Consider the following 24,083-nt stretch of genomic DNA (forward strand, 5'->3'; position numbering starts at 1 on the left):
AGGAACAGTTTTGCTGGCATGAAGACCATTAACCTATTCATTCATTCTGACCCCTGACTGACACAAAAAAAGCTGGTCCTAATCAATAAGGTGTTGGTAGCATTTTACCTTCTCCTACCTCAGTTTTTTTTTCATTTGCTGCTTTCGATATTCCTACAAATCTCTTCTGGTGATTTGTTTTGGTATTTCGGGAAATGTATTGATCGTGACGTATGTTGCAGGCAGACACCCTGGGGGGGGGGGGGAGGGAGGAGAAAGCCCCAGAGCCAGCGAGCTGCAGAGCAAAGTGTTAGCGGAGAGCAAGAGGACAGGGAAAGAGTGCGGAGGCCAGCTGCAGGGGAATAATTGCAGCAGCAATGTCCAATCTGAAGAAAAATGAAATGGAAATCAGGGACAAAGCTATCTTGCACCAGCAGAGGCGTCTAAAGCAAGCCACACAGTTTATTCATAAAGATTCAGCAGACCTGCTCCCTCTGGATGGGCTGAAAAGATTGGGAACATCAAAAGATCTGGTGAGTCGTCCTTTCTGTTGGCAACACGTAGTCAGCGCTGGCTGCAGTGAGCTGCAGATATTCGGGGAAGTGTAGCGGGACGGTGCTACTTATAATCGATATTTGTGTGATGTGAACTCTCCAGTAGTTTTGTGCGTTTTTACGTGGACTATATACGTGATGGTGCTCCGGCATATACATATACGAGTTTGAACCTATGTACCTTTGATGTAAATATTTCACATCCATAAATGCTGAGATCTACTGCATGCTGAAAATCAGTGGCGCGTCTCTTATGTGATTAGTACGTGATTAGGATTGTTTTAACATCACACCTCACAACAGTTTGAGTCTGTTCGCCTGTTTATTCATCGGCAGCACAGCTTTTAAGGGAAAAGTCCTGTCCAAATAGAATAAAATATTGCCTTGCAGCAACAAAGCCTTGCAGATCCATACGGTAATTGGGCAGGATGGATTAGCTGGGAATGCTGGAGTCTGCTCCAGTAGCAGGTTAGTGGCTACATTAACATGGTCTGGATACATAAACTGAGTCGGTATGTCCATCAGATTGGGATAAAGTAATAGAACTCATTATATTCTAATGAGTTCAGTATCACTGAAAATACCTAATATGTGAAAGCGGACGGGCGAGCGAGGATAGAGACAAGACCAGAGGGACAGATACGTAGGACGGAAAGAGAATTGTAGAGAAATATAAGGAGGAACAGAAAAATATCAGCAAGAATGAAAAAAAAGAGAGAAAAACAGGACAATTGGAAGAAGAGCGATAGCAGCAGCTGGAAGAAACATTAGAGAGGGAGAAATAACGACCGGAAGGAGAATAAAGATGAAACAAATGGGCGAGACAAATAGCATCATACAACAGCTAAAAGGGTAATTTAACCCACTGTGCCTGTGTCTGAATTGGGAAGCAACTATTCAATTCTTCCCACTGTTCTGAACTTCCTGGTTGCCAAGTAAATCTTTTGTTTGAGGTATTTGTCCAACTCCATTTTGGAAACCATGATCCAATCTGCTTGCCCTACCTTTCCAGATTGTGCACTCCAGGGCATAAGTTGCTCAGTGAAAAACTTTCTTCTCATCTCCCCTCTAGTTCATTGGAGAAAACCTCTCAGGAATAAAAGATTAGACAATCAGGATAAATGAGAGAAAATAGTAGACGAGAACTGAGAGAAGAAACTATGGCATGAGATGGAGAAAAATAAATAGAAAGGGGGAATGACAAGAAATATAGGAGAAGGAGGGAGAGGAGATATAAACAGAAGGCTTGATTTTAAACCCATTCCCTCTGGCTTGGTCAGGGCAGGACTGTGAATAGAAAGCCATGACTCACTTTTTTTTAGATTAGATTACTTACAGTGTGGAAACAGGCCCTTCGGCCCAACAAGTCCACACCGACCCACCGAAGCGCAACCCACCCATACCCCTACATTTACCTCTTATCTAACACTACAGGCAATTTAGCATGGCCAATTCACCTGACCCGCACATCTTTGGAGTGTGGGAGGAAACCGGAGCACCCAGAGGAAACCCACGCAGACACGGGGAGAACGTGCAAACTCCACACAGTCAGTTGCCTGAGTTGGGAATTGAACCCGGGTCTCTGGCGCTGTGAGGCAGCAGTGCTAACCACTGTGCCACCATGCCGTCCATGTAACATGTTTCTACCCATGCAATTTTAACTGGTAGGATTCTGACATTGAGGAAGTTAGCTACTATGATCATTTTGTAATTAAAATGGGGAAATTGCAACCAATGTCATTGGCATCATAATTCTAACATTCAGGAATATGAGGACCACAAAACTTACTATCAGAGCAGGTAGTGATCGGCATCAGGTCAGAAAGGTTCAATATCTTTGATGTTACATTTCAGTACAGTTATTCATGGATCTGGAGGATTAGGGTATCTCCTCAGCTCTGTGGCCTCTTTGTTCTATTTCACTGAAGCATGGCTAAAGACAGAAATGGAGGAGAGAGAAAGTGAAGTTTATAGACTACTGAGGAGTATAGCTAGAGTTAATGGTAATTGTCTTTTCCCTACGACGGGGGATTTCAAGACTAGGGGGTACACCTTTAAGGGGAGAGGGGAGAGATTTAAAAAAGACATGCAGGGAGAATTTTTTACACAGAGGATGGTTCGTGAATGGAATGAACTTCCTGAGGAACGGGTGGATATGAGAACAATTACAATGTTAGAAAGACATTTGGATAAGTAAGTGAATAGGAAATGTTTGGAGGGATATGGACTAGGAGTAGGCAGGTGGGACTAGTTTAGCTTGAAATTGACTGATAGGACCTAAGAGCCTGTTTCTGTGCTGTATGACTCAATGATGCATGTTGCATCAGAGGCTGAAAGCACGACTGACAGAAAGGGTATACATCGAACGTCATGAGTCTGAAAAGTAACAAATACAACAATGAGAAATTTGCGCTGCAGCTGATGGCTCATGCTCTGACTCATTATCTGTTTACATAGAGATTCCATGGGCTCTAGTCTTTTTCAAATTCTGTTACAATATTCACATTCTTGAATCATTATCTTTTTCATTAGAGACTTCACTCTCTGATGCATCAAGTTCTTGTAGATTGCATGGATTTTGTACACTCAATTCCAATATTTCTCTACTCCTGGTGCTTTACTATTACTGAGAGATTCTTGCTTCCATGTTGCCCTTTAATAGGTAATCAAAGTTATTTCTTTCAATTCTTCAGACATAACAATAAATATGAGGCTGTGTTTTTGATGGGGAGCCTTCAGCTTGAGGGGATTACTGATCAGAGAATCAAACAGAAGGGTCAGCATTCTAATCTAACGTATTTCTAACTTTCTGGTGATTACATAGTTACTAAGTTAGCCTGGAGCAGTGGTTTTTGGAGCAATAAGACTGTGCTTTTTTTTTGGAACTGTAGATTGTTAAAGTGCAAAGATGGCCTGTAATAGAGTGATATGTTCTTCCTGTCAGATGTGGGAAATCAGGGAGAGTTTCCATGTTTCTGATGATTATATCTTGGTTTTGAATCCTATCATATCGCATGGATCAGATGGAGCAGCAGTTAGAGGCAGTGAGTAATTTACAGGAGCTAGCAGGTGTGATGAATGGCAGTTATAGGAAGAGATAAAAACCACAGATACATTTAGGTAGCTGGGTTACCTCCAGGAAAGGTAGGACAGGGAGGTAGGTAGTGCAGGACTCTCCAGTGGCTATCCCTATCTCAAACAAGTTTGCTTTTTGGAAAATGTAGGGGGTAATGGACTCTCAGGGGAATATAGCACAAACAGCCAAGTTTCTGGTATCGAGAACGGCTCTAATGTAACGAGGGGTACTTCAGGTTCTAAGTGATCAATTGTGATGGGAGACTCTAGTCAGAGGTAAGAAATGAGAATGCTGTAATACCTCTCTCAAAGAGGGTGCAGAATATTCTCAAAGGGCACAGAGACCAGCAGGAGATTGTTGCACGCGTTGGAACTAACAATATAGGAAGAGAAAAAGATGAGATTCTGAGGAGAGAATATAGAAAGTTAGGCAGGAATTTAAAAAGGAGGTCCTCGAGCGTAGGAATATCTGGATTACTCCTGGTGCTACAAGGTAGCAAGAGCAGAATAGAGCAGATGAATGCACAGTTGAGGAGCTGATGCAAGGAAGAAGGGATCACTTTTTTGGATTCTCGGGTAGAAGTGACCTGATTATGAAGGACAGATTGCACCTGAATTGGGAAGGGGCCTAATGTAATTGTGGGGAGACTTGTTAGATCTGCTTGGGAGCATTTAAACTAGTAAGGTCTGGGGGGATAAAGAGGTATCTCATAAAGAGGTAATTTCCACGCAAGAGGTCTAACAGGTAAAGCAGATGAACTTAGGGCATCGTTGGGAACATGGGACTGGGAATTGATAGTGATTACAGTGATGTGCCTCAGGGATCAACATGACTGGCAGTTTAATGTTCCAAGGTATAGATGCTATAGGAAGGAAAGAGAGGGGTGCAAGAGAGGAAGGGGAGTGGTATTTTTGATTAGGGATAACATTATGGCTGTACTTAGGGAGGATATTCCTGGGAATACATCCATGGAAGTTTGTTGGGTGCAGCTGAGAAGTAAAAAAGGAATATTCACTTTATTAGGATTGTACTATAAATCCCCCAATAGTTAGCAGGAAATTGAGAAACAAATTCCAAAGGAGATTTCAGTTATCTGTAAGAATAATAGGGTGGCTATGGTAGGGGATTTTAACTTTCAAAACAGAGACTGGGACTGCCATAGTGTTAAGAGTTTAGATGGAGAGGAATTTGTTAAGTGTGTACAAGACAATTTTCTGATTCACTATGTGGATGTATCTCCTAGAAAAGGTGCAAAACTTAACCTACTCTTGGGAAATAAGGCAGGGCAGGTGACTGAGGTGTCAGTGGGGGAACACTTTAGGGCCAGTGACCATAATTCTATTAGTTTTTAAAAAGTAATGGAAAAGGATAGACCAGATCTAAAAGTTAAAGTTCTAAATTGGAGAAAGGCCAAGTTTGATGGCAATAAGCAAGAACTTTCAGAAGTTGATTGGGGGCAGATGTTTGCAGGAAAAAGGATGGCTGGAAAATGGGAAGCCTTCAAAAATGAGACAACAAGAGTCCAGAGGCAATGTGTTCCTGTTAGGGTGAAAGGCAAGGCTGGTAGCTGTAGGGAATGGTGGATGACCAGAGAAATTGAGGGTTTAGTCATGAATAAAAAGGAAACATATGTTAGGTATAGACAGCAGGGACCGGGTGAGTCAATAGTGAATATAAAAGGTAGCAGGAGTATACTTAAGAGGGAAATCTGGAGGGCAAAAAGGGGACATGAGATAGCTTTGACATGTAGAGTTAAGGAGAATCCAAAGGAAATTTATAAATATTTATAATTTATTAAGGACAAAAGGGTAACTAGGGAGAGGATAGGGCTGCTTAAAGATCAGCAAGGCCACCTATATGTGGGACCACAGGAGATGGGGGAGATACTAATCGAGTAATTTACATCAATGTTTATGGTGGAGAAGGATATAGAAAATATAGAACGTAGAAAGATAAACAATGACACCTTAAAAAGTGTCCATATTACAGAGGAAATAATGCTGGATGGCTTAAAATGCATAAAAGTGGATAAATCCCCAGGACCTGATCAGGTGTACCCTAAACCTCTGTGGGAATCTAGGGAAGTGATTGCTGGGCCTCTTGCGGAGATATTTGTATCATCGATAGTCACAGGTGAGGTGCCGGAAGACTGGAGGTTGGCTAATGTGGTGCCACTGTTTAAGAAAGCCGATAAGGACAAGCCAGAGAACTATAAACCAGTGAGTCTGACATCAGAGGTGGGCCAGTTGTTGGAGGGAATTCTGAGGGACAGGATGTACATGTACTTGGAAAGGCAAGGACTGATTAGGGATAGTCAACATAGCTTTGTATGTGAGAAATCACGTCTCACAAACTTGATTGAGTTTTTTGAAAGAGTAACAAAGAGGATTGATGAGGGCAGGGTGGTGGACGTGATCTATATGAACTTCAGTAAGGCATTCGACAAGGTTCCCCATCGGAGACTGGTTGGCAAAATTAGATCACATGGAATACAGGGAGAATAGTCATTTTGATACAGAACTGGTTCAAAGGTAGAAGACAGAGGGTGGTGGTGGAGGGTTGTTTTTCAGACTGGAGGTTTGTGACCATCGGTGTGCCATAAGGATTTATGCTGGGTCCACTGCTTTTTGTCATGTATATAATTGATTTGGGTGTGAACAGCAGATGACACCAAAATTGGAGGTGTAGTGGACAGCGAAAAAGGTTACCTCAGATTACAATGAGATCTTGATTAGATGGGCCAATGGGCCAAGGAGGGATAGATGGAGTTTAATTTAGATAAATGTTAGTGCTGCATTTTGGATAGGCAAATCAGAGCAGGACTTGTACACTTAATGGTAAAGTCCTGGGGAGTGTTGCTGAACAAAGAGACCTTGGAGTGCAGGTTCATAGCTCCTTGAAAGTGGACTCATAGATAGATAGGATGGTGAAGAAGGCATCTGGTTTGCTTTCCTTTATTGATTCAGTGCATTGAGTATGGGAGTTAGGAGGTCAGATTGCTGCAGTACAGGACATTAGTTATGCCACTTTAATGATATTGTGTGCAGTTCTGCTCTCACTGCTCTAAGAAGGATGTTGTGAAACTTGAAAGGTTCAGAAAAGATTTACAAGGATGTTGCTAGGGTTGGAGGGTTTGAGCTATAGGGAGAGGTTGAATAGGCTGAGGTTATTTTCCCTGGAGCGGCCGAAGCTGTGGTATGACCTTATGGAGGGTGATAAAATCAGGAGGGATATGGATAGGGTGAATAAACAAGATCTTTTCACAGGGATGGGGGAGTGCAGAACTAGAGGGCATAGGTTTAAGGTGAGAGGGGAAAGTTATAAAAAGGGACCTAAGGGCAACATTTTCATGCAAAAGATGGAATGAGCTGCCAGGGAAAGTAGTAGAGGCTGGTACAATTACAACATTTAAAAGGCATCTGGATGGCTATATGACTAGGAAGGATTTAGAGGGATATGGGCCAAATGCTGACAAATGGGATTAGATGTATCTAGGATATCTGGTCGGCATGGACCAAACAGTCTGTTTCTGTGCAGTACATCTCTATGGCTCTATAACTCTATTAAAATAAATTAACATAAAATCAGAAGCATCACAGATGGAAGAATTGGGTCGAGAAATCAGTGTTTCTCATTTGCAAGGTCCCCACTGAAGCATTTGTGGTGCAGTTTCTTTTTATTTTTCAAAACCTAACCTAAGCCCATCACCCTCAACATTGATAGTTCAACCCAAGTCCTTTTTGGTGTTCATCTTGATTATCCAACTGGATAATCATAAAGAAGCAATTTTACAAGAGTATTACCTTGGCACAGTGCTTTACCCTGAGATGGACATATTGAAAAATTAGACTAATCGTTGCCAGGGGGATGCCCGAGAAAAAGGTTAGTCACATGGCAGCTATTGGAGGTATTATCTGTCATATGACATTGTATCACTGGAGAAATTGGGTGCTGAGAGACTGAATGCAGTTTGGGAGTGTTCATTGATTTTTGACTCAGTGAACAAATTAATACAATTCCTTCATTGCTCCATGTCACTGCAGCAGCTAATCATGCGTACCTAACTCAGTGAACAAATGTTATGTGTCTCAAATTCAATTTGTTGCCAGGAGGCCAGTGCAGGACACTATTTACAGAACGCAGAACAGTGAGGTGTTTCTTACCACTCTACATTAATTATTTGCCTCAATCATAATTTACCAAGTTGAAAATCACACAACACAAGGTTAGAGTCCAAATAAACCTGTTGGACTAGAACCTGGTGTCATGTGATTTTCAGCTTTGTCCACCCAGTCCAACATTGACATCTCCACATCATAATTTACCAAGTAGGCAACAACTCAGTTTCAGTAACGTTGCACATGTTTTCTCATCACAAAACATATATTAAAAATGGGAGGTGGGACATACATGTCCATTATGGTTCTGAAGTATGCCATGCCATATATGTTTTTGGGCCATTCCACTAATATGCAGAGTACATGACAAAATTGCTTAAAATACAAAATAAATGTATTCAAATTAAGGTCTGTGCTTGATATGGCTTCCTTTTCTCATATATGTGTTATGTTGACATGCCAATGGAATACCGAGACACCACAGCACAGTCAGGGATACCTTCTCTCAGATGAAAGGTAACATTAAGACTCTATCAGTCCTCAGATAGGATAAAAAAAGTCTCATGATACTATTTCATAGAACAGCAGGGAATACCTTCCCAGTGTCCATGTTCATATTTATCCTTCTATCAATAATATATAAAACAAAATATCTGAGGCATTTATTGCATTGCTGTTTGTAGGATTTTACCCTGGGTAAGTTGGCTGGCATGTTTCCCTACAATGCAAAAGTAAGTACAACTTCAAAAGCAATTAACTGGTTGTAAGACACATTAAGTTATACCGAGATTCTGAACTGTGCTATATAAATGCAAGTTCTTGCATAAAAACATACCAAATAGCAGCAGAAGTAGACCATTCAGCCCAGAAGGCTGCTTCCCCCATTTGATAATATCATTGCAGATCTGTTTGTGTTTTGAATTCCACATTCCCATTTACCCTGATATCCCTTGATGCCCATAACAATTTATCCATCTCTGCCTTAAAAAAATTCAATCATCCCACCTCCTCTGCCTTCTGAAGCAATGTTCCAAAGTTGCACAGCCCTCTGAGAGAAAAATATTCTCGTCAGCTCTGTCCTGAAAGGGTGACACTAATTTTAAACTAATGCCACCTAGCTTTGGACTAACTCACAAGAGGAAACATCCTTTCCAAATCTACTTTGTCAAGGCAATTCAGGATCTTATACACTTCAATCAAGTCACCCCTCATTCTATTAAAGTGCAGTGGATACATGTCCAGTCCTATTTCCATAGGACAAACCATTTATTCCAGGTTTCAGTCGAGTAAAACCTCACAATGCTTTTACATCCTCAAGAAACCAGATCTGGACACAGTATTTGTGAGGTGTCCCACCAACGCCCCATATAACAGAAGCATACCATACGTTCAATTTCTCTTGGAATATAAAGGATTGCATCCATTAACCTCAGGCACAGTAATGTTTGTGACTCATGCACCAAAACACCTAAATCCCTCTGCACCTCAGAGTTCTGCAGCTATTCTCTGTTTAAGTAATCCCCTGCTTTTTAACTTTTACTTCCACAGTGAACAACATCACATAGTCTCATATGATATTCTATCTTTCAGCTTTTTGTCTTTAAGCTCTGTATGTCTTTTCACACACTTTTCTACCGATCTTGGTGTCATCATTGGTGGCAAATATAGCACCATGCCACGTCTTCCTTCACCTAAGTCAATGATGTGAACTATAAAAAGTGAATCAGCACAGACCTCTGCACTCACCATACCCTAACAATCAAGCAAAAAGCGCATTTACATAAATTCTGTTTCCTGCCAGCCAATCTTCTTCTCCCACACTATTTTTGAAGAGAAACTATTTGATTTGGCTGGAGAAGAGCATGACTGCTGATGTGGGGATGAGGAGACATTGTGGCAGACCACCCAGAAAGCTTCATTTTGTTTGCTGCTCTCCTACTACCACAAGTGCTAACCCATTCTTAATCTGCACAGGCTTTAATCCCTTAGACATAATTAATTACCTGAGTTCTCTTTAAGAGACAGTAATGGCACCCAGGAAGCCTCAGTCTCCATGAGGCCAGCACCAGAGATCCACAGCTCCACCTCCACCTCTGAGGAGGAAGCCACTGAACTGTCAGGAGATGCAGTGACAAGGCTTTCATCTGCATCTCCAGTAGCTCAGAGACTTATACTTCGGTGGCTGTCCTATCTGGATTAGACTCAAGAGCACAGTCTGGTGGTAATTTCAGCGACATGTTTCCACAGCTGATTGAAGAAGTAACTTCCCAAGCCTCAAACACTCAGAACATTACTGGAATCCAGCACCTGCTCAACCCCAGGCAGAAGATGATCCCAGAGTTTCAGCCACCACTGACTTTGTCAAAAAGCACAGACAGGCATTCAGGTTGGTCAGATGCAGTCAGTAAGTTGGATCAAAGAGTGGAAGGATCCACTAGTGTTATCAGCACCATGTTGTCTCTGACCTGCAAATGTCTGGCTCACTCCATGGTGAGGATGGCAGCTGCCATGGAGAGCCAAATTCAGCAAAGTGAGGAATGCTGGATATGTACCTGATTCAACACCTAATCTATTGTAGTGCTCAGCACCGATGACAAGGCAAGAGAGCATGAAGGGACCTCAACCTTGCTCCAGGTGCTCCTTCCCCTCAGGGAGACAGAGTGGTGCCAGTAGGTACCCATACTGAGGAAGCACTGCCACTAGACCACAGATATTTCCTCTCAGGATATTCCAGAGCTACTAGGCCCCTCCACCTACCCCATGCCTGAGATGCCAAAGCCTGCACTCTGATGTGAACTACAATGGGTTGAAAAAGTACCACATACACAAAAGTCAGCTCCATTAACAATGATGCTCAACAGCAGCAGAATGTACCATCAGTGTACAAAACACAATGCAGAAATTCATCAAAGTTCCTCAGAGAGCAACTTCCAAACCCACGACCACTTCCATGCAGAATGTCAAGGGCAGCTGATACATGGGAACACTACCACCAGCAAGTTCCCTCCATACCACTCACAACCCTGACAAGGAAATATATTGTCGTCCTTAAGAATCACTGGGTAAAATTCCTATGACTTTCTCCCTAATGGCATTGTAGGTCAAGCCACACCAAATGGATTACAGCTGTTCAACAAGGCAGTTCACCATCACCTTCTCAAGGGCAACTGGGGATGAGCAATAAATAGTGGCCTAAGCAGCGTCACCAACATCCTGTGAATGAATAAATGAAAATAACAAAGAAAGCAAATGGAATTTCAGCCTTTATTGCTAGGAGTTAGAAGTTAAAAACAGGGGAGTCTTCTTCCAACTGCATAGGCTGTTGGCGAGACCGTACCTGGAGTTATGTGTATAGTTTTGGTCCCTGTATTGCAGAAAGCATATCCTGGCAGTGGAGGCAGTTCCAAACAGATTCACTACATTGATTCCTGGGATGAAGGGATTGATATATCAAGAATGGCTAAACAGTTCAGGTCTTTATTTGAGTAGAATTTAGAAGAATGAGGGGTCACCTTATTGAGACATGGACAATTTTGAGGAGGCTTGACAGGTTAGATGTTGGAAAGATATTCTGACTAGTGGGGAATTCTCAAACTAGGCGACACATATTTACGGAATAAAGGGACACTGAAACAAAACAAAGATGTGAAGAACTTTCTTAGTAGCAAAAGTCGAGAACTCTCTACCTCAGAGAGTTGTGGAGACTAGATCACTGCAGTTATTTAAAGAGGAGACCGGTAGATATTTGGAACATCAAGGAGCTATGAGGAGTTGGCATGAAAAAGGAGTTGAGGCCTGGGAAAGGTTAGCCATGACCTTATACACTGGTTCGGCAGGGTTGACTAAAGTCCTGCTTCTCTCCTATTCCTTATGTCCAACTATCATTAGGACTTTGAATCAACACTATCAGTGGAGCTCTATCATTAAAAAGACACAGACAAAGATAAGTAAAATAACAATGAAGGTCAAACCATAGATTTTTAAGATACTGTTCTAGGTCCTGATATCAATCTTCCCTGTTTACTGTGCAAGAACTCATAAAAGTTTAATGCAAGAGTAGCTGATACCATATTGAACAAGATATAACCAATACTGACTGATAGTATCCAGGTATGTGGTGCCCTCTTCTCATTTGATAAATTTATTTTTGTATTTATGAGAATTGATTTTCCTACATTTTACATCAATTACAATCTAATTCAATCAGTAAGTCTCACGCATCACTACACTAAGAAAAGAAAATCTAGTATTGTAACGATTTTAGTTTACAAAATATTTCTCTTCTTTCGGATACCTTGTGCAACAGTGTATTTTCGGCAGCACATTGAACAATTGTCCTGACTGAATTGCACTGTCATTAAATATTTTGAATCATTATTTCCTCAATACCCATATAATGTAATACTAATGCTATACGCAGAGAAGTTTCGCGAAATCAAGTTCAGACAACTTGCAATTCCCGTTGTGGTGAAGTTGTTAACTATTCCCATTGGTGGAATAGGAAATCCCATGTCAAACTGAAATTCTGACTGATATCTCTAACCTAGTTAAACACACGCACACTTATCACATGATCATGCCAACCAATTGTACTGGAGTTAGACCATGCTGGAGCGCAAAAATACAGGCAAGCCACCATTTGACATCAAGATTTCCCTGTGAAAGGACATTTAAACCCTACAAGTATGACTCGTAGGGATATAGTTAGAAAGTTAGAAGTGCTGTTGATTGAAAACAAAATGAAGTTGACACAGCAAATGGCTAACCATGGCACAAAGTGAAAAGTGAATGTCACCGAGGAGAGATGGATGACTGAAACAATTTAAGGCATAGCATGACATTGTTGTCCACACGGTAAACTCAGAGGATGTGGCAGTACAGCACAAAATAGTCTGACTCACATCCAGAAAGAGATTTCTCACTGAAGCATGCAATCCTGGAGAACATGGTCTAGTGCATTGATGACATGGTGGGCTGTGTCATATCCATCTGAAGACAGCATGCTAAGTCGAAAAATATTCTGAACTACCTTTCAAAATATTTCAAAGCCTTTTGCTGTACAAGCCACTGTGAAGTGCGAACAAATTGAAAAACAGTCATTTTTTACATATTTATGCATTACAATTTTTGTATAAATGTATTTTTTACACAATTAGGTTCCTTGAGGCCCTCCTGGATTGTCTTGTAGCTTTACCTCACACAACGTTGTGCATAGGTTCCCTGAAATTTGACTTATTGTGAATTTACTGTTGACTTCAGTCTTTGCAACATGGCTTAACATCTAAGGAGATACTTGATTGAGATACTTCCAAGCTGTGTGTAAGAAATAATCCTGGAACAAAACGTCAGTGCTTTCCAGAGAGGAAATGTGAAATTGGGATTTCTGAAATCATTTCTACAGAAGGTATCTTGTGTACAGTGCTTCTATTTAATGCTGCATACAGTAAAACAGTTCACTATTAATCCAAAGTGATCATTCTGTACATCAGTTATGTTCTTAGTTATTTTTGACATAGAATGTTGATTGCATGGAAGGAAACAATTTTACATTGTCACATGAAACACCTTCACATCAGGTACAGCATAAGCTGGATATAGAGTAAAGCTTTTCATTGTCTACATTATTCTGAAAGCCTGAATCTACTGTCAGTATATACGAAGTTTTAATGTTTGTAGTAAATGTGTAAGAATGAACTGTAATATCAAGAGTAGGCTAGATATTTGCTGAAGTACATTTCTTTCTTACATCCCTTTAAAATATCTTGTATGAAAAATTTTTAAGTTGTGGGCTAATGCACTCCATTTTTGTCGAAGGCCCATTAATTGGGGATTAGACACTTGCCAGGTATTTATTACCATGTGACTACATTCTTTATTTGCAGCTTTCTTGTCCAAATGGAACAGATGTTGCTAAAGTTACAATCTACAGATATGCTGCTGCAAATTTTCTTTCCAAACTCAAAACCTTTTATAACTTTTAAGTCTGCATTTAGTGCTTGCAGGACTTGAGTTATCAGGACCGAGTAACAAAAGCATGAGATGTAATGCACAGAGCACCATCAAGTTAAAGTCATAGAGTCATAGAGATGTACAGCATGGAAACACACCCTTCGGTCCAACCTGTCCATGCCAACCAGATATCCCAACCCACTCTAGTTCCACTTGCCAGCACCCCCGGCCCATATCCCTCCAAACCCTTTCTATTCATATACCCATCCAAATGCCTCTTAAATGTTGCAATTGTACCAGCCTCCACCGCATCCTCTGGCAGCTCATTCTACACACATACCACCCTCTGTGTGAAAACGTTGCCCCAGAGGTCTCTTTTCTATCTTTCCCCTCTCACCCTAAACCTATGCCCTCTAGTTCCCCAACCCCAGGGAAAAGACTTTGCCTATTTACCCTATCCATGCCCCTCATAATTTTGTAAACCTCTATAACGTCACCCCTCAGCCTCCGATGCTCCAGGGAAAACAGCCCCAACCTGTTCAACCTCTCCCTATAGCTCAAATCCTCCAACCCTGGCAACATCCTTGTAAATCTTTCAAGTTTCACAACATCTTTCCGATAGGAAGGAGACCAGAATTGCACGCAAAATTCCAACAGCGGCCTAACCAATGTCCTGTACAGCTGCAACATGACCTCCCAACTCGTGTACTCAATACTCAGACCAAGAAAGGAATGCATACCAAATGCCTGCTTCACTATCCTATCTACCTGCAACTCCACATTCATGGAGCTATGAACCTGCACTCCAAGGTCTCCTTGTTCAGCAACACTCCCTAGGACCTTACCATTAATTGTATAAGTCCTGCTAAGGTTTGCTTTCCCAAAATGCAGCACCTGACATTTATCTGAACTAAACTCTATCTGCCACTTCTCAGCCCATTAGCCCATCTGGTCAAGATCCTGTTGTAATCTGAGGTAGTCCTCTCTGCTGTCCACTACACCTCCAATTTTGGTGTCAAACTTACTAACTGTACCTCTTATGCTCGCATCCATATCATACCAATGACAAAAAGTAGAGGACCCAGCACCGATCCTTGTGGCACTCCACTGGTCACAGGCCTCCAGTCTGAAAACCAACCCTCCACCACTACCCTCTGTCTTCTACCTTTGAGCCAGTTCTTTTATTCCAGTACACAGTGAGTTTATTATAGTAGACCCAGTTTTATGGTCAGGTGGGAGTATAGATGTGCTTAAGGTGGCTGACATTGGGAAAGGAGGAAGTACAAAGAGATGCTTTCTTCCTCAGGAAAACCTTCACATCATGTTACATATGTACATGCCAACTACAAAGGAACGGGGCTTTCAGTTTTACCATCTAAGGTTCCTTCAGGCTAGGAATGAGGCCATCTACAGTGTTAGCCTATTTGCTTTCTATTGATGTATCAAAGAATTACAGATGAATTATTCACAATGGCAAACGGCTTCAAATTCTCCACTGACAGAAACAAAACAAAAGGAAACAACTCTATCATATTTACTGGCTTTTCCTGAGAATAGAGGGCAATAACTTGAACCAATTTTGTTATTTAGGCTCAGATGCATGATGACACTAAAGTCTGGATTTCGATTTTTTTTTCAGAGGATGTGCATTTTCTGCTTATTCCTAATTGCCCTTGAACTGAGTGGTTTGTTAGGCTGTGGACAAGTTCAGTGCCCACAACATTGCTGTAGGTCTGGAGTCACGCATATGCCAGACTAGTTAAGGATGGTAGATTTCTGTAATGGTTCAAAAATAAACCAGAAGGATTATATTTACAACCACTGATGACAGTTTTATGGTCACCATCATATGAGTTTTATTTTCCAGATTTCTTGATTAAATTTAAACTCAACCAACTGCCAAGGTGGGATTTGAATCCATGTCCCCAGATCACTGGCTGAATTCTCTGGATTTTTAATCTAGTAAACAGTACCGTTACACCTCTGCCTCCCCCAGTCTTAACACCAAGGGGCATAATACGCTCCTGATCTCCTAATGAAAAGTTAAAAACATGTGCCAAATGTAACTGCGGAGAAACAAAGGATGGAAGTATGGCTGGTCTCAAGCTTTTAAAGTTCATCCACCTACTTCACTAGTAAGAGTATGGAGCACAATCCACATTCACCACAGTTCATTTCCCAACCACACAGATTTTGAACAAAAATAAAATACAGTGGTTACCGGAAAGCTAAACTAAAATAAATAGTAGAAACATGCAACAGGTCAGGCATCATCTCTGGAGGAACAAATAGCAAATGGGAGTTAACCTTTCAGATCTGTGAGCTTTCATCAGAACTGAGAAAAGTTTACTTCTTACGGGTCTGTTGACAGGGGCAAGTGTGGAACAACAGACTCTTTCTTTTTCTCTCCAATAGACACTGCATGAACTTCTCATTCCAGCATTTCAGTTTTCCTACTCGGATCTTGAAGCTGTGTTGGACATAGCTGCAACAGCTGGGAACAACTTTGCCAAGCAATTCCCCTTCCCTCATCTAGTCTTCCAGGATCACTATTATCTACTGCTTGCTTGAGAATGTATCATAGTTACTATGGCATAGCACAGTAAGGACATAAAGACAGGTCCAAAGAGGAATTGGTAGCAGTATCAACATTAAAAAAAACCAAAATAGAAATTGGCATATGCTTAATATTTCTGTATACTGTTTGTGTGGACAACATCCCAGTTCATGGAGCATTTGACACTATTTTTATGCTATGGACATGAAGAAGAGTAGCCTAATATTGGGCCTCCATGTCCATTTTGACTAAAACCAACGATGATCCTGACTTTGAGGCAGTTCAGTACTGCAGTAGTGGAGAGAGCTTAACAGTGTGCAAACATTGTTTTGTTTTTGTTTTCTGTTTGTCCAACAGCAACCTCACAACATTGTTCAAAGACGGTTACTCGAGGGCAACATCACCAAATTACATGGGGACCGGAGGAATGTAGAGTCTGTGAGTCAGTCACCACTTGCTGAGGAGACAAAGTCCAGTACACACAAGGATACTGCACGTTCAAATCAAAGGAACACACTCAGTGTTTTCTGCAAGGTATGTACAGTTACATTACAAATCTAATGGAGTAATCTTTTCCATCCTGTAATCCTGCAATCTTTATCATTACAGAAACTCCTGCATATTGGTTACACCACTGCAAAGAATACAGAATGATAATGGAGGGTGACTGGAAAATGCCTAATACCCCTGATCACTTTGTTCAACATAAAGCAAGACGTTTAAACAGCCCATTGCTTTTATTTTATTGGGGTCTCAGATAGTATAACTAGAAGAGCAAATGCTGCAGAAATTAATGCTAAGAACAAAATCTAATGTCAGCAACAGGGAATCCATACTTTGCATCAAAATCTGATGGCATTTCTGGTCTCTGGGAACTCCAAAGGAAGAAAACTTCCTGATTGACAGTGGGAATCCTGCTGCTGGGGCTCCCTGCTCCCCTTTTTAAAAAAAATTATGCACTTATGAGGCACAGGTATCACTGGCTAAGCCAGCATTTATTTCCCAGGGACAGTTAAAGGTTGACCACATTAACTCACCCTGAGGAATGCATGCAGTGATGTACTGGGTCTGAAGTGATCTACCTTCAACAATCTCAACTATCTTTCTTTGTTTAAGTATGAGTCCAAACAGTGGATAGCTTTCCCCTGATTCTTACTGACTCCAGTTTTGCCAAGACTCCTTTATGCATTCCCAGTCAAATGCTGCCCTACTATAAGGGAACATCACTTTCAGCTCATCTCTGGAGTTCAGCTTTTGTGTCTGCATTTGGACCGAAGCAGTAATTAGGCCAGGAGTTCAGTGCCATGTGACCGAGCAAATACAGGTGATCATAACGCTAAAAACACATTCCATCACTTTGCTGTTCCACAGCTGTAGACTATAGTGCAGTATTTGGCTGATTGGATTTAAACTTCTTTGTGGACAAGACATATGTGGATAATTTCCCACTCAGGCTGTGAGTGGCTCGGAGGGTAACTTAACTGGTGGTGTTCCCGTGTATCTGCTGCCCTTGACCTTCTAAATGGTAATGCTGCTGTCTAACGAGCCTCAGTCAAATTCTGCAGTGCATTTTGTAAATGCTGCACACTGCCTATACTGAGCATCAGTGGTAGAGGAACTGGGCATTTGTGGATGTAGTGTCAAACAAGTGGGTCGCATTTCCTAGATGGAATCAAGCTTCTTGATTTTTACTGGAGCTATACTCATCCAGGCAAATCGAGAGAACATAAAAACATAAGAAATATGAGCAGGAGTTGGCCATTTAGTCCCTTAAACCTGCCCTGCTAATACACAAGATCATCAATGGTCTTCTAGCTTCGACAACATTCTGTACTCTCTGGGATTAGAAATTCCTTCACATCTTTGTTGTAATTGTGTGTTCCTTTATTCTACAACCATGTCTCCTATTTCCCCCCAACGGAAACATTTTCTCACCATCTACCCATCAAGCCTCCTCAGAATCTTGTATCTTTCAATAAGATTATCCCAAATGCATGTAAACTCTAATCTGTTTAACTGTTCTTTGTAAGTCAATCATATTATCCCAGGAATCAACTGAGTGAATCTTAGAATTGCCTCCAATGCCAGTGCATCTAGTATTCCAGGTGCCAATATACTGTGCAGTAGTAATAAGACTTCATTGGTTTTAAACTCCAAACCCTTAGCAATAAGGGTGAAAATTCCATTTGCTTTCTTAATTACTTGCTGTATCTACATGCTGTCTTGTTGTGCTTCATCAATGAGAACACCCAGACCCTCTGGGCTGCACATTTTTGGAGTCTCTCTCCAGTTAAATAATAGTCTGCCTTTAATTCTTCCTACCTCCCATATACTTTCCTGAACTGAACTCCAGATGCCAATTTTTGCCCATTCACTCAATATAACGATATCCCCCTGCAGGTTCCTTATGTCCTCATTTAACTTTGAATTATCTGTGTATCAAGATGGTACTGAACGTACTGTATTAGTTACATGTACAACCAAATGTACATGTGTTTGTGAAAGTGGATGAAGATGTTAAAATATTTTCATTTCTGTGTTCACACTTTGAAATGATGCACATTTGAAAATGGTATTTTATTCCTCCAAATGTGAATGTTTTCTGAAGATGCTTCCATTATTAACATGTTTTCGAAGATGCATGTTTAAAGGTTGTTGAAAAACTGTTGAGGGATGGCATTTTTAAAAGGTCACTAAAATTACATTGTGAATTTTTTAAAAATATACTTAATGGATCTCACACTTCTTAAGTTGATGGCTTGGAATAGTTTACTGCTTGTCACATGATGGTCAGGATTTGTAGCTGCTTGATATTGTTTGCAATTCAAATAGTGTGTGACCTGTTCATGAAACTCACCCAACACAATCTCTTCCACTTGTTCTGAAATATTCCCTGGGAACCCAGCATGTGAGCTGAAAATTGATGCAGCTACAATCCTAAAATGCTTTCAATCCAACTCCTCTTGACATCTAATGAATGAAGTACTTCTAGAAATATTCCAGTCACCAACCATATGTGTCTGATGTCAACCTTGCTTTGAAGCTGCTTTGTATTCATATTTGAGGACTTAAGTTGGAAGGATTGTGGAAAAATAGGTGTATTTCAAATTACATGCAAATATCTGGATTAGGTTTCAAAAATTCATCAAAAAGCCCTTGGATACTGGAACTTTTTTTAAAAAAACAAGGTGTCTTTGAAACCATGTGAGTTGTGATAAACGCAGGTCTTGTTTACTTAAACTCACCAAGAAGAAATCACCTGATTTGTTTTATTCCTGGGCTTTATGGTTGTCCTGTTTGAACAATGTTTGCAGGCTTATGTTTCCTGTTTCTGAAGAAACCTTGTGGTGAATTCCGTGTGAACCCTCATTATTCTTCTAGAAAACAGTGACTGAGAGAGTTTCTCAATATTGCAGTTCCTGAACATGCAGTGTCTACCAAAACCCCAGAGGACAATAACACATGATTTGACCAACAGATTGACAGACTTCTTTGCCTTCAATATTAACCAGCCTTTGCCAGAAAGGGTTTTACTTTTGAAAGTGAAGCTCTGCAAAGAAAAACGCTTTCTCTTTTACCTGAAGTATGTGTATATATTTATGTCAGTGCTTGTGTGTTTTTGGTTATTTAAAGAGGGTAAACATTTATACTTTCACATTAAAAGTTGTGCATTAATGAATTCTGCATCTTCATTCAACAGGTTTTATTTTATATTAAATTGATAATGTCATGTTTCCAAAAGAAACTTTGTTGATGAAATATTTCATTCCATATTAACATAGAGAAATAAAATGTTGAACTTATCAGGACTTGGGTGAAATGTTTCAAAATTTGTGTTATGACCCACAGAGAAGTTGGACGAGAAGACAAAGGAATTTTCCTCCCATCTCAGTTGTTTCAGATTTCATAAGTGGTCTTGTTTTATTTTTACAAATTTGTAATTAGAATTAGCTTTAGATTTTACTGTCACATATACTCAAGTACAGGGATACAAGAGTACAGAGAAAAGTGTACAAAGTCATCATTCCCAGCACCATCTTGGTTATGAACGTAATTAGGTACAAAGTCTTATTTGTGTCCTTGTACAGTTAATCTCTATAGAGAAAGATTCTTTATTATTTATTTAACTGGTGTGTGCCTGTATGTGTGCAAGTGTACGTTAGTATATTTGAAAATGTTTATATACTTACTGCCATATTCTGAACTGTGCATTAATACATTTGCATCTTTTTAAATAATTTGTTGTTTTATAGTAAATCAATAGTCATTTATTAAAGAAACCTGACCGACAGATTAGCATTCTGCAAGGGAGAGATAAGTGTACATAATTGGTCATATCTGTAACTGGGTAAAACATTTAAGTAGGAGAAAGTGAGGACTGCAGATGCTGAAGATCAGAGCTAAAAATGTGTTGCTGGAAACACGCAGCAGGTCAGGCAGCATCCAAGGAGCAGGAGAATCGACGTTTTGGGCATGAGCCCTTCTTCAGGAAATTCCAAAACATCGATTCTCCTGCTCCTTGGATGCTGCCTGACCTGCTGCACTCTTCCAGCAACACATTTTCAGCTCTAAAACATTTAAGTGCATGTTCTGACTAGTAGACGAGTGGAACTAGAGAAACTCCTCCAACTGTAGTTGTTAAGTGTTTACTTTCGATGATGGCTTCAACTCAATCAATGTACACTTGGTGTACAACGACAGAAATGTACTTCTTTAGATGTTAATAAGACTTCTAGATTCTTGCTGCAATCTAAATTTTCCAACCTCTTCAAACCTGCTAGAATCCAGAAGATGTAACTGTAAATGGATGAGAGACACCTTCTTTAAACTACTAATCACACTTATCAAAAGCCTAACCAATGATGCCTGAACATCTCCATTTGATTACTAATTGTGTGATTGGTCAAGGCATCGACATGTTGAGAATGAGTTTCAAGTGCTTTAGATAGATCTGGATGCAATCTTCAGCCAGAGTCTCCAAGATGTTTGCGTTGTGCTGCACACTGCATTCACTATGGATTAGCAAGAAAAATAAAGTCAGAACAACATGCAATGACTAACTCATCCCATCATCCTCTCCCCCACCCATGCCCACACCACTATCCCAAAACTGTGCCCCTAATGCAAAGTTGCACTACAAACAAACAGCACAGACTTTTAATTCATTGCTTTAACAAATGACCTGCCACCCAGAAACCAAGAATGGGCAGGACTGGAAAATAACTCAAGCTAATCATTTTTTTGCAATTCTACTAAAGAGTGGAAACTTCAAAACCAAACGGTTTCACATACATCCTGGCACATAATTGTGTAGAACTACAAAGCTTTACTGTTTCTTATCCTACCAATTATGCATGGTGCACAGGTAGGGACAGACTGCTAAGAATCTGATGACTGGGATCTCTTGGTCAATAACTCCTGTGTTTTGGAGTTCATGAGGTTACCACTGTAGCCTGTTCCATTTGTGCCGGTGCAGGGGGACATGAGGTCATATGATAGCACATCAGTCATTAACTGGCAGGGGAATTAGGTTGGTTAGGTGGGAGGTTGGGGGGGGGGGGGAGGGAACCGAGCACAATTTAACAATCTTCTCTTTCATTGGCCAACTGTATTTCACTGTTACCACACTGCTGGAGAACCCTAAGGTGCCAATCTGTGCAGCACCCTAAGGGCAAGAAAAGGGTATCTACCATGTTAATTAAGGAGGCAGACAAATTGACTACATATTGTAGATGATCACTGTCTAGGTGTGCATGGATTCATTTAACTGCTGCATATGATGTTTCACAAAGTTAGCCGCTGAGCTCTGCAAGAAAATATTGTTGCAATGTCTCATTACATCATCATACTCATTCTTGAGATGGATTGCTTAATTCTTAATGCAGTCATGATCATTGTGTTTGAAAAGCCTGTCAGTACGTCACAGATTCTCTGCTTCTCCTTCATAATATGTTTCTCTATACATTGAATGTCTTTGAACTATACCATCTGGGTTCAGCAGAGCAGCTCTAGCAGAGACCTTCATCCTCTCACTCAATATCCACAGTTTTCCCTGATCTTATGGTAAGCAAGAGACCTTCCTTGGTGTATTTTCAGAACAGGTCAGCATTTCTGAGAATTTATCATTCAGGGAAGTCCATGGACTCCTGCTACATGCATGAAGGGTGTGGCAAAGTATAATACAATGAATTAATGCTTGCAAGGTAAGTGTGTTGTAACTTAGTTTTATGTAAAAGATAATATCTTATTTCCTGTTGAAATCAGGTCAAGATGACTGATTGTTCCATGGCTGATACCTTGTGTTGATATTTACTTATGTCACTGGACAGCCGGGAAGCTCCCATTTTCAATGACCAAGGACATTGAACTGCTCCTGATCTCCAGCTCTTCTTTCTCTCATTGGGAATCTGTGAAGGACCACCTCTGGTTCTTTCTCAAACGTTCTGTGCTCTGCTGCATTGCAGAAAGAGTGTGTATGAGATTTGTTAAACCTATGAATACAGTGTAGTTGATGAGGATGACTATTAGGGTGAATAGCAATAATGGACAGATAGACTCGAATGTAACAAAGTACACAAAAGGAGAAGGATGGGTATACTTGCAAAGTCAGCAATTGAGAAGAGTGATATGAATGAATAGGAATCGTAAGACAAAATGAATGAATGGTAGTCAATCATACCCCACAGAACTTACAGGGATATGCAACTGTACTCACCTTTCCTGACCTGATTAGGCTTCCTGCAATGAACCCATGAACATGCCTATGGGTCGCCTACAGACATGCTATTTTTCTGGCAGCAGCAGATTTCATTCCCCCATTGCGAGGGAATTATATTTCTCTCTAGCTCTACCTAATCTCAGCAGTACATTAACAGAGATATCACTGGAATGGAGCACAACCTAAGACTGTTTTGAATCTGTTGTCAAATTTGTCTGCCCTTGCTTCTAATTCTGAACTCCTCCAAATTCCATCTTTGGATAGGTCCTTTAGATACAGGTGTTGAAATCACATCATGCAGGCTCTCATCGTGCCCTTTGCTCTTTGCAGTCACTGCAAAACCTCACACTAAAATTGCACTGAACTGGCTGTATTAAAGTACCATTGACATACACACTAAACTTACTTTTGGGTTTCCCGTGTGATGTAAGACCCACTAATGTAAAAAAAGCCTTTGGCTTGACGTTGAAGCCAATTACTTGAGAAACAGCAGCACCATTACCAAGGGTTGAGAGGCAGAAAGACACTAAGAATAAGAGAATGGTAATTCCTAGAGTAATAGAATGATACGGCACAATAGGGAGCTAGTCATCATGCTTGTACTGGCCCTCTAGTCGTGCTATTCACATAGCACCATTCCTCTTTTTCCATATGGTCCTTTGAGTATTTTAAGTGTTTATTTAATTTCAGTTTGAAAATTATTATCAATTCTGTTTCTGCAACCCATTCAAACACCACTCATTGAGACAGTACAATTCAGATGGCTACAACACAGTGTATTAAAATCAAATCTTTGCCTCACATTTAATTCCTTTGTCAATCACCTTAGATGTGTGCTGTCTGATAAATAACCTTGCTGATAAATAACGCTGATGATAAATAACATGGATAAATAATCCTGCTGATAAATAACCTTGCTAATAAATAACCCTGAGAAATAACCCTGATAAATAACCCTGCTGATAAACAACCCTGATAAATAACCCTGCTGATAAATAACCCTGCTGATAACTAATAAATTATTATTACTATAATAATTATTAATAAATAATAATATTCCTGAAGAAGGGCTTATGCCCGAAACGTCGAATCTCCAGCTCCTTGGATGCTGCCTGACCTGCTGCGCTTTTCC

At 40.5% G+C, this 24,083-nt stretch overlaps 1 protein-coding gene across 1 annotated transcript in view; it reads left to right on the plus strand.

Moving 5' to 3' along the window:
• Positions 1-311: 311 nt before the first annotated feature.
• Positions 312-24,083, plus strand: part of nrip2 (nuclear receptor interacting protein 2) — a 60,679-nt gene continuing 36,907 nt past the window's right edge. The window contains exons 1-2 of the mRNA XM_060839405.1: positions 312-512; positions 16,591-16,767. Coding sequence (XP_060695388.1) covers positions 357-512; positions 16,591-16,767 — 333 coding nt within the window. The 5' untranslated portion in view covers positions 312-356. The remainder of the gene's footprint in view (positions 513-16,590; positions 16,768-24,083) is intronic.

The sequence above is a fragment of the Hemiscyllium ocellatum genome, chromosome 19 (assembly GCF_020745735.1).
Source record: "Hemiscyllium ocellatum isolate sHemOce1 chromosome 19, sHemOce1.pat.X.cur, whole genome shotgun sequence".
NCBI classification, from domain to species: domain Eukaryota; kingdom Metazoa; phylum Chordata; class Chondrichthyes; order Orectolobiformes; family Hemiscylliidae; genus Hemiscyllium; species Hemiscyllium ocellatum.